The sequence below is a fragment of the Thalassophryne amazonica genome, chromosome 15 (assembly GCF_902500255.1).
Source record: "Thalassophryne amazonica chromosome 15, fThaAma1.1, whole genome shotgun sequence".
Taxonomy (NCBI): domain Eukaryota; kingdom Metazoa; phylum Chordata; class Actinopteri; order Batrachoidiformes; family Batrachoididae; genus Thalassophryne; species Thalassophryne amazonica.
In genome coordinates this window covers 10,642,762-10,657,985 of record NC_047117.1, presented here as the reverse complement: position 1 = coordinate 10,657,985, position 15,224 = coordinate 10,642,762, and the positions used below count along the sequence as shown (strand labels likewise).

The window sequence follows — 15,224 nt, the reverse complement described above, 5'->3', positions numbered from 1 at the left end:
TAGATAATAACAAATAAAACTGGTTTTTGAGACTTCCAATTTGGATGGACAAGACTAAGAATCAAGCTTTCAAATGAATTAAAGCTCTGTCTGGGTCTTTGTTTAATTAATAAGCTGGAGTGGAAGATTGCTGCTAATCCTCCTCCTCGACCCGTGCTTCGAGCATTCTGACAGTTAGTGTGACTCGGGGGTGTTGACTCATTTAAGCTAACATATTCATCCTGCTGTAACCAGGTTTCTGTAAGGCAGAATAAATCAATATGTTGATCAATTATAACAAGACCAGGTTTTCCCCAGATGGTCGGCATGATGGGAGGTCCGAAGCCGCCGGAGCTCGTCGATGATCCTCCCAGGACCGATGTTTCTTCCTCTTTTTCCCGGCTCCGCCCATGCCACCGGTCATTACCAGTGATGGTGGTGACCATGGAGGACTAGCTGGTTCCTCAGGTTGTGACGGAGTGGGAGACCTTGTTGGTTGGCGATGACAGAACTCAGAACTTAGATACGGGGCTGGAATGATAGAATGAGGACTGTCTGGAGGAAGGGTAATGATGGTGTGCAGACTATCAATGGCATGTCTGAAGGCTGAGAGGACAACAGTTCTGGAGACCACGTCATGAAAAACGGCTGGTGACTGTAATTTTATCAGTAGTTCATTGATAGTGATAGAGAGGGAATGCAGAGCGGAGTTGGATTGTGCTAAACTCTGAACAGAAGAGAGGAAATCCTGAGTGGATTTAATGAAGCAGTGCAGACCTGCTATATCAAGAACAGGCGGTGTGTCTATCGGAGGTGTAGGCGTGGCCGGGATGGAAGGCTGGACAAAGGAGGTATGGAGGTCTACACTGCACAGGTGGATTGGAGGGGTGTGGCTATTCACTTGCACCGAGTCAGGAGTTAAACAGTCAAAAGAGAACAAAAAAATCCACTGGGTCACATGCCCAATCTGGGGGATTGTCCTGGTCCAAAAGTCCCAATAAATGCAGCATTATTTAAAAAAATAAGACCAGTGGAAAATGTCTTATTCTGCAAATTACAAATGAATAAAAATAAAAATGGAAGAATTAATGTGAAGTAAAAAATTTTACTGTACAATAAGGAAAATTTATGTTTTTTATGAACTACATGAAAATATCTCTACTGTTTGTTAGTTTTCAGAGGATTATGGGAAAAACTACAGTGACAAACTGTGTAGAGAAAATTAAATGCCCTAAATGGAAAGCACAGTTTTGAGTGGGGTGGACCGTCACAGCTGCAGCCCTCTGCAGGAAAGTAATTAGTATTACTGAGTAGAATTAAATCCAGAAGATGGCACTAATGCAACCCCAGGATACAGTTACTATAAAGCTACAAGCAAAGAAGAACAAGACACAGCAGGTCCAGAAATTGCACGTGGAGTGACCGCACATACGCGGGCAATTACGAGTGAGGAAGATGATAATGTTGGTACCACATCCTCAAAGGTGAAAGGAGATTATGTGTGAAATAAATAACGCAGGATAAGAAACTGGGTGTACACGGGGCAGAAATCATGAGCTATTGGCAACGTTCGCATTACAAGATGAACTGGCTCAGTGATGAAATGTGAAAAACACAAATCGGTTTTGTGCTTTCACGTCCAATTTAGGCACTTTTACATGTCATTTTACAACCTGAGAGAGAATAGTCAAGTCAGATTGCGTTGTTTAACCAAGCCCCTAATTCCTAATTCAAAACTAAAAGGGCTTAAATGCACAGGGGAAAATTGGTAGTGATGTGAAACAGGTGTGGTGAGCTGGCAGGAGGGTGTGAAAAAACAAACATGAGAGACACTGAGGCAAGAAAGTGCAGTGACAAGTGGGTGAGGAGATGACAGACAAAACTAGGTATGAATACATGACAACAGAGATGAGGAGTGTAGACAAGGGAGTGCAGTGACGACATGGACATGACTAATAACCATAAACTAGCAATATTAAAATGACAAGACCGAGAAGAACTAATGAACAAAGGACAAATAGAATCTTGACAAGAAAAGATTAATATTTGACCCTAAAACAGAAAAGAAGGCAACAAGAAAATCAAAGGCTGAAACTGGAACAGAACTGACACAAATAATACAACTGAAGACTAATGTGGTAAACCTGACAAATCAAACTAGTGACATAAGCAAACATGAAACAATGAAAAACAGTGGATCAAAGACTAAACTAAACCAGAATGGAACTCAAGATGTGGCTGAAGTGTGATGAACACAAAACAAACAACTGTGACAAAAGCAAAATAAACAGATGATCAAAAAAGCAGATAATATGGACAGCAATAAGGACAGACTGACAGAAAAATGTAACTGCTGAGGACTGAGCAGGGGCAAGTCATGACAAAAATGATGCCAACGTAGAAGTGCTAAAACTTGCAAACATAGCCTGTTAGCCTTAGTTTAACTTCACTTGGTTGGTAACTGCAATATGGGGGCATGTTTGGGCTTCATTTGTCCTGCACAGCTCACTCTAGTCCAGTCCATCCTCCAGCTCTGAGACAATTTATAGGTAGATGGCAGTTAGGCGGTGTTTAGGCGCTGCCGAGATGGTAAAATCAGGAGCCACTCTATTTGACCTTCAAAACCGCTTCTCAGAAAACCTATATAAATTATGTCACATTTGTCCAGTATACATACAGTCGAAAGATTTAACGCTCACTCCTCGTGTGTCCGTCCTTGTGCATTTCCCTCTGGAGTTCCAACCTTCTGGCATCATCTTCATCATCCTCCATCTTTCAATTTTTACAGCATAAAATTCTTGATACATCTGCTGCACACACTGTGATCCATTCTATAATCACAAAAAACTGTAAATAGCAATCTAATCGTGCATTTTCTTAAATGAATGACGACATGCTTGGCTTCAGATTTGTGGGAAAAATTTTTATGAAAATCATGAATGTGAATTTCTTATAAATAACTAAATTATACTTAAGCCTTACACCCTGTAACCTGAATACAGTGCTGGCATTCTAACAAGTTTTAACTTTGTCTTTCTTTTTTACTTTAGAGAAAATGAAGAGAAACCGTTTCATCAGAAGAAAATGTGGCATCGTTTCAGATTCCACTTCCTGCTCCTGCTTTGTCTCATAACCACACCCTCTTGTCGAGCGAATTATCACTTAACGAGCACTACAACAGGTTCTTCAACATTACCAAAATGAATAACCAACCTTCTTATCGTATACATCCAAAATCTAAACTCCAACTAAATGATACACATAAACCTTCTGCCTTTCAGTACCACACAGCTTATCCACGCAACTACCGCTTTATCATCAACCATAAAGACACCTGCACAACCATGAACCCTTTCTTGGTCCTGATGGTTCCAGTAGCACCACACAACATGGCAGCGCGTGATGCCATCCGGAAGACATGGGGCAGAGAGAAAGTGATCCAGGGTGAGAAGGTCCTGACTCTTTTTGTGCTCGGCCTCCCTAGTAAGAACATCGATGAGCTTCAGGAGAAGGTCCGGCAGGAGAATCTACTGTACGACGACCTGATCCAAAGTAACTTTATTGACAGTTACTTCAATCTGACCATCAAAACTATGGTGATCATGGACTGGCTGGCAACCCATTGCCATACAGCAGCATATGGCATGAAGATTGACTCAGACATGTTCCTGAACATTGACAATCTGATCATAATGTTACACAAGCCAGACATCCCTAAGGTGAACTACTTAACCGGAAGCATTGTATGGAACAGGCCTGTTGTTCGTGCAAATAACTCTAAATGGTACGTCCCCAAAGAGATGTATCCCGAGGACACATACCCACCTTACACTGTGGGCATGGGGTATATCTTCTCCAATGATCTTCCAGAGAAGTACGTGGAGATTTCAAAAACATTCAAACCTTTTTACGTCGAAGACGCTTACATCGGAATGTGCATGAAACAGTTAGGTCTTGAACCCACGTCACCACCAGATCCCTGGCAGTTCCAGACCTTTAACATAAAGTATAACCGATGTGAATATTCCAAGATCATCACATACATTCTTGAGACTTCAGAGGAGTTGAAGCGATACTGGAGAGACTTGAAAACACCCGGCTCACCGTGCTAAGACAAGGATTACTACAAAAATACGTGTTGGGTGGCAGGGAATTGGAAAGTAAGCAACTTTCAATTGGGACAACCTGAAGGGAACAACTGTAACATGAAGTAAAACTCTTTACAATGACAAACTGGCAAACATTAGAAATGTGATTTCTAGTATTGGAACCTTATGCAGATTTCTGTCTGATTGCACTCTGAAACAACATGGTCACGACATGAGTTTTTTGTTACTTAGAATTTTAATGAAGGTGATCTGTAGTATTCATGATGATGTGAAGTATCGACGACGTCGGTAGTGTAAAAGCTGAAGTTCTACTTAGGCTAAAAATAAACTGCAGCACCCACAGATTGCTCTTGTTCAGTGTTTTTAAAGACTATGATTGTGGTAAATTAAACAAACATGCAGTTTCCTCGGTGTTAAAATACTTATTGTACATTTTCATTATTTTATTTTTCATTTTATTGTTTGATGTTCTGTACTGAACAGACTTAGATTAACTGCATTTTCCATACTCCGATACAGCAGGTGGCAGTAGACACCTCTGAAGCCGACACACACACACACACACACACACACACACACACACACACACACACACACACACACACACACACACACACACACACACACACACACACACACACAGAATAAGAAGTAGTTTTATTTTTGTTATTAATTGATGTGTTAAATTTATTTTCTGACTGTGGCTGACAATGTGATCAATGATCCTGACATTTCTTTTCTTTTCATTGACTTCTATTTACAGTACATAACTCCAGACAGAATGAAACAAACATATTTCATGTTTTGTGAGGTCAGCTTTATTTTAAACAGCTTTATACATCCATTCCTACATTCAAGGCCTGCAGCATATTCCAAAAAAGAAAGAAAAAAAAAAGAGGTGGAGACAGGGCAATGTATTGTAAATTTAATAATTAATTATTTTTACAGCCACAACTCACTGAATATTTCTTGGACTTTATCAATCATTCATAAATACAAACAGTGTGGTACTTTGTGGTAAATCTGTGTCAGGTAGACATTCTCAAAAACTAAATGTCCATGTTGGAAGGAGATGAGTGAGGGAAGCCACCAAGACACAACTCTGAAAGAATTTTTGGCTTCTGTGGGTGTGAGTAGAGAAACTGGAAATAGTGCAACATTTTTATTTTTATCTACATTTTACATGTAATCCTATTTTTTTCTGATTTGTGGCTGTTTCTGTTGCATTTCTGAAATTACAGAACTCCTATAAAGAAAAGTGTTAACATTTTATTGTTTTTATTAAACTTTGAAGAACAAATGTGAACACCAAACTCTTATAAAGAAGAGAACAAAATACATGGGCACGTGCAGGGAAACTTTGATATAAACTGAACAGAACAACGCAGACTGATTTGACCCCTCATATCTTTAGAAAAAAAAAGAAAAAATAAGAGGTAACTCACTTTGAAATAAATAAAATATATAGCTGTAGCCTAGTAACTTTGAAAAATAACATAAAAATCAGCCAGCTTGAATTTTTATTATGATTACAGTTCATTTTAGTGTGATGATGAAGTCATCCTGTTTTTTGTCTCCTTCTCAGTCACATTTTGCGCTTGAACATAAAACAACTGCATCAGCTTAAGATCTAAAATAAATACCTTGGAAAATAACAGCCTGTTAAAGGATCGTGTTCTTACCTGCTTAATGTGATTTCTGCTTCTGTACATCACTAGACAGATTCTCCACATGCGATTTTATTTTATTTTTCTTTTAAATGCACATATGCGAGATTTGTATCAGTGCAACGGAATGTATGTTCATAAAACATACCTTTGCAAACGGCTTTTGAAAATCCCATATATAGATCCATCCACTATTATCCCTCAGAAAATATAGGAAAATTATTATTATTCGTTTTAGAAAAAAAAAAGTTATTTATTTTTTTTGTTTTCTTTTCAATTCGGCTACTGGTCCAGTAATACACATCTGTGGTTTATTGTGGCCAGTTACACTCTGTTGCATGTATTACCCAGTGGTGGGCACAGCGAACCAAAAAGTTAGTTTCGATAACAGCTAGGCAGCTAACTGGAAAGTTATCTTTTATGAAGCTAAACCGATAAACCACCCCAAAAATTATCGGAAGCGACAGCTAACCAATAACTTTCAGCATTGTCTCCAGTACACGTGCAACTACTAACAAGCTGATTTGGCGTTTTAACACCATGATTGCTTCTAGTAGCGTCAAAGGCGACCACAAACCGAAACGAGTCACCACTTCTGTCTTTGTGCACCCTGCCCACTGCTGGAAGCTCCTGTTTACTACATATTTTGCAGTGAAGCAGTTGAGAGCTAAGCTCAACTCTACACACACACACACACACACACACACACACACACACACACACACACACACACACACACACACACACACACACACACACACACACACACACACACACACACACACACACACACACACACACACACACACACACACACACACCGTCATTATTCCTTAACAGCATATAGCAGTGTCACCATGAGGCAGAAGTCTTGGAAAATAAAGCAGTTTTGACTTATGGTTTTGATTCAGAAATCAAATTAATCCGGATAGAATAACTCCATTAACGTCAATTCTGTCATTTTTACAAAGTTAAAATATAAAGCATATCTTTTAATTTTACATAATGCACTAATTCTTTTTAACACATCTTCTTTTGTAACAAACACAAACAGATGCCAAAGGGATTATGGGTAAAATGAGCCTCCACTAACACTGATTGGTTGACTCATTCATTCTATGTAAAAACCAACACGTTAATGTGAGTTGTGTGTTGGTGTTTACGTATAAATGTGCTTTTGTAAAATATGCCATTTTTGTATTTGTAAAAAAAAAAAAAAAAGGCCATTTGCAAATGCCAAAAGTCAAGTTGTGATTAGACAACCATTTGATATAACCGGGGTCAAAATAAATAGAACCCTGCCACCTGCTGGCGCCCAGACGCTCAGACCTTAACCCATAGTACTTTGCACACCAGTGAGTTGCTGCGGTTTAAACAGCACAGAGAGAAAACACGACAACTGTAAATGAACATTATACAACCAGAATGTCATTTTTATTTCTTTTCATCAACTGCAGCAAGAGGCTGCAACAACTCTCTGGTGCGCAAAGGATTAGGAGATATCTCAGTGTCAGGATAGTTTAGCAGGAATGACTGGAGACAAATGCGGGACTTTAAACAGTAGCTCAAGTTCAAAAAGAAGTTTACTGAATTAATCAGTGGGGTCCGGTACACAAAGAGGCAGTTCAAAAACAGCAAACAGATCAAAATCATTAGGCGAGTAGCGTGGTCGAGAAAAACAGGCAGATGGTCAAAACACAAGTGGCAGCAGGACTTGAACAACACAAAGGAACGGAGCTAGAAGCGGTGGCACAAGGCGCAATGATCAGGCAAATTATCAGTTCAACCAGTGAAGCTTAAATACACCAAGTAGTGAGCTACAGATTGAGATTACCTGTGGAAAGAACCAGAACAGGGTGTGGCCTAGACAGAGTGTGACGCCCCCCCACCAAGCACCAAGCGAGACAGACAAGAGAAATAGGGACAGAGAAGTCCAAGCAGGAAACACCCAGCAAGAGAAGTCACAATTACAGCACAAACCAACATCTCCCCCAATCAGACCATTCTCACAATGCAGGAACTACACAGAAAAGAAACAGACCCCCAATGAAGGCATGGCCGAAAACTGGATGACACACGGTACATGACACTCAATACTTAGGGCGAATACTGCCATGAACACTACTGGCCAGGAGATGGCAGTAGAGACCTTGAAAACTTGCTAAAACAAATATTCCAAATAAATAATCCGTGTCTGCTACATTTAAGATGTAGGATATTTAATAAACACAAACTGAATTTCAGACATCCATCCATCCATCCATTTTCTTCCGCTTTATCCGGAGTCGGGTCGCGGGGGCAGCAGCTCAAGCAAAGCTGCCCAGACCTCCTGATCCACACACACCTCCTCCAGCTCCTCCGGGGGAACCCCAAGGCGTTCCCAAGCCAGCCGAGAGATGTAGTCCCTCCAGCGTGTCCTGGGTCTTCCCCGGGGCCTCCTCCCAATGGGACGTGCCCGGAACACCTCTGCAGCGAGGTGTCCAGGGGGCATCCGGAAAAGATGCCCGAGCCACCTCAACTGACTCCTTTCGACGTGGAGGAGCAGCGGCTCGACTCCGAGCTCCTCCCGAGTGACCAAGCTCCTCACCCTATCTCTAAGGGAGCGCCCAACCACCCTGCGGAGGAAACTCATCTCAGCGGCTTGTACTCGCAATCTCGTTCTTTCAGTCATGAGCCAAATCTCATGACCATAGGTGAGGATCGGAACGTAGATCGATCGGTAAATCGAGAGCTTTGCCCCCCTACTCAGCTCTCTCTTCACCACAACGGACCGATACAGCGACCGCATCACTGCAGATGCTGCACTGATCCGTCTATCGATCTCACGCTCCATCCGTCCCTCACTTGTGAACAAGACCCCGAGATACTTAAACTCCTCCACTTGAGGCAAGGACACTCCACCGACCTGAAGAGGGCAAAGCACCTTTTTCCGGTCAAGAACCATGGCCTCGGATTTGGAGGTGCTGATTTTCATCCTGGACGCTTCACACTCGGCTGCAAACCGCCCCAGTGCACGCTGAAGGTCCTGATTTGACGAAGCCAACAGAACCACATATTACTCTGGAACAAAGAGGATAGACAGTGTTTGACATACACACGACGTTAAAGAGCAAACAGGAAGCGACTGCAGCTCACAATGATTCCAACTGAAAATAATAGAGAAGCAACCTGAGCTTCTTCTGGCATTTTTACATAAAATGAACACAATAACAACATCTATAAACGCAGGGAATATATTCACGAGAGTTTTAGGCACAATATACAAGAGTTTAATGCTGTTGTCTGTGTGGAGCCTGATCAGAGCATCTCAAATGCATTTCTCCCATTGTGAATATACTGAGATTACCCATAATGCACTGGAGACAGCAAGTCCACACTAAAACCTTCAAAATTAGTGCATTACTTTAAAACTAAAACATATATCTGATATTTTCACTTTATAAAACTTCAGATGTTAATTTAAATAACCAAAATCAGTTTGGTTAAAAATTTAAGCATAAGTTAAAACTGTATGCCTCTGGATGAGTTGGATGATATTGCCAGTGAGTCAATATGGGGTAAAAAAAATAAATCTTTTTTTCTTTTGCTTTCATTCTTTTCTGTGATCAGTTCTCCTTTGTCTGCAGAGGATACACCGGTTTCTCCTGGAACTAGCTCTCCTCTGTTTGCAGAGAATAGAACTGTACATCTACTACAAAACATTTAACAGGTAGGCACTTAAATCTTTGATCAGACTTCATAAATGTTTGTAACTGTTAAGCTTTGTTCACCAGTGCATCTGCCGATGATTTTGAAGGTACATTATCTGGATTTTGCAGCCTCCACATCATCTCAACCCACAGCAGGATTATTCCTTTTGGGGAGAAGTCATTCAAGAAATTCTAAGAATGAGCTAATCTTTGGAAACAAGCAAAAAACACGGCCGAAACTAATGTAGCACACGACACAGAACGTTATGCTCGAGACTGTGTACAGGCGCAGGCAGAGCTGCCAGGGTCTTCACTGCCAGATGGAAAACTACATGTTCATTAAGACTATCATGGTGAAAGAAGTGGGAAGCAAGTTTTCATTATAAAGATATAAATCAAATTATTAATAGTGTATCATAAAATGCATATTGGTGGTTCAGATGCTACAGGCTGGGATTCAGTTGAATGAATGATTGAAACATTGATATTTGTTCCTGTGTATTATAGGCCTATCCTCGGTCTAGGTCAACAACAAATATTAATTCAATATCAATTGCAATATTACCGAAATCAACCAGGCCATTCGAAGGAATAAAAAGGTAGATGGTAAAATGTACTATTTTAGTTTCATTTTGTCATCTACACACACCCAAATATACCATTTCTGTATGTACCTGGGCTCGACAATAGCACTGGTCCGGGCCACCACGGGCCAGTGAAGTTCATATTTCACTGGCCCGTATGGGCCAGTAAGAATTAAAATCGCTTTGGGCAGATTTATTAGTCTAATGCCGCGTTCACACCGGGCGCAATCAGATGCTACAAATTCGCGGGGGTCGCGTGGCAATGGACGCGCCTCCTTCACCCGGTGTGTCGCTCTGCTTTTGCTGCAAAAATTCGCCCCGGTGCGTCATCAAATAGGAGGAGCTTCCATTCAGCTCGCCGGCTCCGGTTGTCAGTCAAGTTAACATGACGGACCTTGATCACACGGAGCGAGTTGTTGTGGAAAGCTGACAAACGTCAGGCAGTATCAAGGTCCTGGAGTGGCCTGGCCAGTCTCCAGACCTGAACTCAATAGAAAATCTTTGGAGGGAGCTGAAAGTCCAAACCTGAAAGATCTGGAGAAGATCTGTATGGAGGAGTGGACCAAAATCCCTGCTGCAGTGTGTGAAAACTTGGACAAGAACTACAGGAAACATCTGACCTCTGTAATGGCAGACAAATGTTTCTGTACCAAATGTTAAGGTCTGTTTTCTATTGTATCAAATACTTATTTCATGCAATAAACTACAAATTAATTATTTAAAAATCACACGATTTTGTTGGTTTAGTTTTTAGATTCTGTCTCACATGATAAAAATTACAGACCTCTCCATTCTTTGTAAGTGGGGAAACCTGAAAAATTGACAGTGGATCAAATACTTATTTTCCCCACTGTGTGTGTGTGTATATATATATATATATATGTTCTGCTTGACGATTACAGTAAAACATGAAACTCAGAGTAATATATATATATACACATATACTGTTTATCAATTTGAACATTAAATACCTTGTCTTTGTGGTGTATTCAGTTGAATATAGGTTGAAGAGGATTTGCAAATCACTGTATTCTGTTTTTACTTACATTTTACACAACGTCCCAACTTCATTGGAATTGGGGTTGTACTGTATGTATGCGTGTGGTGTGGGTGGAGGTTCTTATAATTCCTGTTCTCTGTTCACGGACATTTAATAAATGTTGCTGTGTAACTTTCCACATATTTGTACATGTTTTTTCATTTCCTGACACAAGAGGGCGCTGTTCATATCGTGCAACATTTGGTCTTGCCAAATTCTTTTTCAGTGATTTTATATCTCTGATCAGTCAAAATTTCAAGCAGTTACCAACTGTGAAAAGTAAAAACTAGAAGGATTTCCATTGCTTGGCCCATGGTCTAAGACTGATGAATTCTGTCAGGTCTGTAGCAACCTCACAGGCTTTTATTTTGAAATATAGGCTCTTATTGTGGAAGTGTGACATAAACAGGCTTGTTGTTTTCAAAAATTAGTAATTTCTCAAAAAATATTAGTCCGATCACCTTGCTGTTTTCACCACTTGAATCCTCATGAAGAAATACATAAATATACCAAAGGATGAAAGTCGGCGCTTTCTGGATTTCAGTTGATGCACAAACACACAAAGGCCACTTGCCTTTTATTATATGGATATTTAACAGTGCTTTTCAGGATGTTGACTTTAAATTTGGCCTAAGAGGAAGTAAGCTGAAATGACTTGAAGTGACTGTGCAGTTTGTTGTTCATGCACAATCATTTCTTTCCTGAACTCCTTGGAGATTTGAAGTTTGAACCAAATGCATCAACAGCTTCAGAAAACAAAGCACAACACTGCAATGCAACTACAACTCCATAATCACTCAAATATTGGATGAATTCCATCCATCCATTTTCCATACCCACTTACTCCACTTAAGGGTCATGGGAGGCTGCAGCCACAGGGTGTAAGGAGGGGTTCACATTCACACCTGCAGTCAATTTAAAGTTTCCAATCCACCTAACCTGCATGTCTTTGGATGTGTGAGGAAGCCGGAGTGAGCCCACGCAAACGCCACAGAGAAAGGCCAGATGTGGGAATCAATCCAATGGCCTTCTTGCTGTGAGGCAACAGTGCTAACCACTAAGCCACCGTGCTGCCCGTATTCCAGACTTGTTTCAGGAATTAAAAAAAAATTTAATAATTAGGGCCTACAGTACCAAAAAATAGAAACTGCATATCTCAAAATGTCAGAATATTTCATTTAAAGTAGTTACTTATGCACTATAAATGTAGTGAATCTCTCACTCTGATTCAAGCCACACAAATACAATCACGGGGAAGACTGCAGACCTGCCAGCTGTCCAGAAGACACCCATGTCACAGAACGTGACATGGGTCTGCAGCTGCAAAGTTCAAACTGTGATACAAAATTCTCAGATTGCAGGCAGAATTCATAATGTGAAACAATATAATACCCGACATAAATGAGTCATTTCTAAAATGAATGCTGAATGTTACAGTACCATAACAGAGCTGACTGTAGAGCGCGCTGGGTCAAAACATATTTATGGAAAGTTAACTGCAAGGAGTGTGGTTGGAAAAGATGCACAAGCAACAGGGATGGATGGATGGATATATAGATAGCTAGATAGATTTATCAGCCAGGTACCTCAGAAACAGATAAATAGTAAATAGCATAGCGTACCCTTTTAAATTAATTTCATTAGTAAACAGAGTGGGTCGCGGCCTTACCTTTATCTAAAGTCTGGGACTGTTTCTGACGCTTAGGGCTACTGGCTGGCGATCACCTTAGTATTTCTTCTGTTTTCTTTTAGCTTAATGCTGACAAATTACACTGTATTTGTTGTCTTTCTGCCACCTGATTCTGCTTTTTTTCCTCTCTCTGGTTGAGGTGCGGCTCCATCCAGAAGTGGGAGTCTTCTTCTGCAAGCCTCCTGTCCTGTACACCAGCATGGACTCCCCAAAATTTCATGTATATTTGTATTGTCAACTGTGCCTGTAGCATGGCCCAAGCAGATTGTCATCCCTTTGAGTCTATTCTGCTTGAGGTTTCTTCCTCAAATCATCAGAGGGAGTTTCTTCTTACCACTGTCATCTGTGTGCATGCTCTTGAGGTTGGTAAGGTTAGACATTACTTGTGTAAAGCGCCTTGAGGTAGTTTGTTGTGATTTGGCACTATATAAATGAAATAAACTGAATTGAAATAGTCTAGTTCAGAGGCAACTGGTCAAGCAGAGACACATATATTAAAGAGTCTGATGGCACTTAATTGCCAGCATTCTGTCCTCAACCACGAGTAGAGTAGAGTAAGAGATGCAAACACAATGCTCTATTGTCAGGATGTAAAACATCTGATATTGCTTACACAGAACCTCTGTCTATTAAAAGCTATTGTCAATATAATAAATAATCTGTATTTACATGGCAGCCATATTTAATTTGTTGATAAATGCTGTTCATTTGAATGGTTTTGTCATTTATAAAGTGATCAGAACAGCAGTAATAAAAAGTTTATACCAGAATTCACCTAAATAGGCTTATTTGTGATATGATAATAGTTTACTGTAAAAACCAGAATGGGGGTGTGGTTTGCATATTGGCTGTAAATGTGTCAAAATACATGACAGGAAAGTCATTGATGGCTTAAATTGTTCCCAAGACATTGTACTCAAGACCTAAAGTCAATAAAATCCCAAATTGTAGGTACAAGTAGCTGCCAAAAAACTTTTGGGTTATATTTTTGTCAAAAGTGCAACTATAAGTTAGCGAATAGACAGTATTTTGTAAAACAGCTACTATGTCTTAAGTAGATGAGATTTTTAAATTTAGTTTGTTGTTTTGTACATCCAAAAGGTGTCCACATAGAGGCAAATCAACATTTTTTTCCCTGCTGTTAACAATAAAGGTATGAGGAAGCTACAATGTTAGGTTTAAAAAACACACATTTTTGCATTTTTGGGTAATGTCTTGAGGGTTACTCTAGAATTTCTATCAGAAGGGTGTTTGCATCCCAAAATGTTCACTGTTAACATCTTTAATCTTCTTTTATATACCCTAGAGCATCAAAAAACACCAATAGGTGCACGGTAACCCACCCTAGCCCACGGACTATACCACCGTCACTGGTTTGTAGTGCCACGTGTCACAGTTTGAGTGTGGGCAGGATCATAGAAATAAGAATGTAACCAAACCAAAATAAAATGACATTACATGGAATTACTACAGTAAAACCAAAGCCAAGGACACCCCACAGGGACAAGAGACAGTGGGAGACAGAACCAGAACATAAGGCTGTGATAAGACATAGAAACACAGAACAGAATGTGAGACCATAACACCATTTCGTGATTCAGCATCACAAAATATACATTAATTCTATTGGTTTGTGATACTGTCATGAAAAGTGCCACATTTTTGTAACAGGAGCGCAACTTCATTTGAATACATTCAGTGACGGGAACATGAAATTAAAAGTGATGCAAGGGGGTCTGGAGGGGTTATGGTTAGGGGTAGGATTAGGTCATGGTTGGGGGGAGGGGTAGGGTTAGTAGTAGTCAGATAAAAAACAAAACATCACAAATACGTGACTCATTTCGTGACGGGAGCATGAAAAAAACCTGAGGATGGGTTGATTTTATCAAGTCCAAAGTTAAAGCAGCTGTCTACCAGGACATCTTAGAGAACTTTATGTTTCCACCTGCTGACAAGCTTCATGAAGATGCTGATTTGTGTTTCCAGTAGGACTTGGCACCTGCCCACAGGGCCAAAACTAGGAGATCCTGATTTTCTCACCATGGTATTACTGTACTTGATTTGGCCCTGTAGACAATACCTCATAGATTTTCTGTGGTGGAGAGACACCAAACCCAACAAAACCGATGAGCTGAAGGCTGCTATCAAATCAATGTGGGGTTCAATAACACCTCAGCTGTGCCACAGACTGATCGCCTCCATGCCACGCTGCATTAATCCACTAATTCTTTAAAAAAAAAAGGAGCCCCAATAAAGTATTGAGTACAAAAATCAACATACGAGAAGTTTGATATTTCTGACATTATACGTACATGCCTTTTTTAATGATGTCATAAAATATTCTACTATTTTAAGACATTTTCATTATTTTGGAGCTGTAGATTATAACTGTCAAAAAAGAAGTAGAAAAAGAAGCTTGGAACATTTTAGTTTATATGTTTGAATCTAAAACATGTACATTTTTCAC

General features: G+C 40.2%; 1 protein-coding gene across 1 annotated transcript; it reads left to right on the top strand.

Moving 5' to 3' along the window:
• Window positions 1–3,179: 3,179 nt before the first annotated feature.
• On the top strand, window positions 3,180–4,179 carry LOC117525799 (beta-1,3-galactosyltransferase 2-like). Its single transcript, XM_034187734.1, has one exon. The coding sequence runs from the start codon at window positions 3,180–3,182 to the stop codon at window positions 4,089–4,091; it is 912 nt and encodes a 303-aa protein (XP_034043625.1). The 3' UTR covers window positions 4,092–4,179.
• Window positions 4,180–15,224: the final 11,045 nt, after the last annotated feature.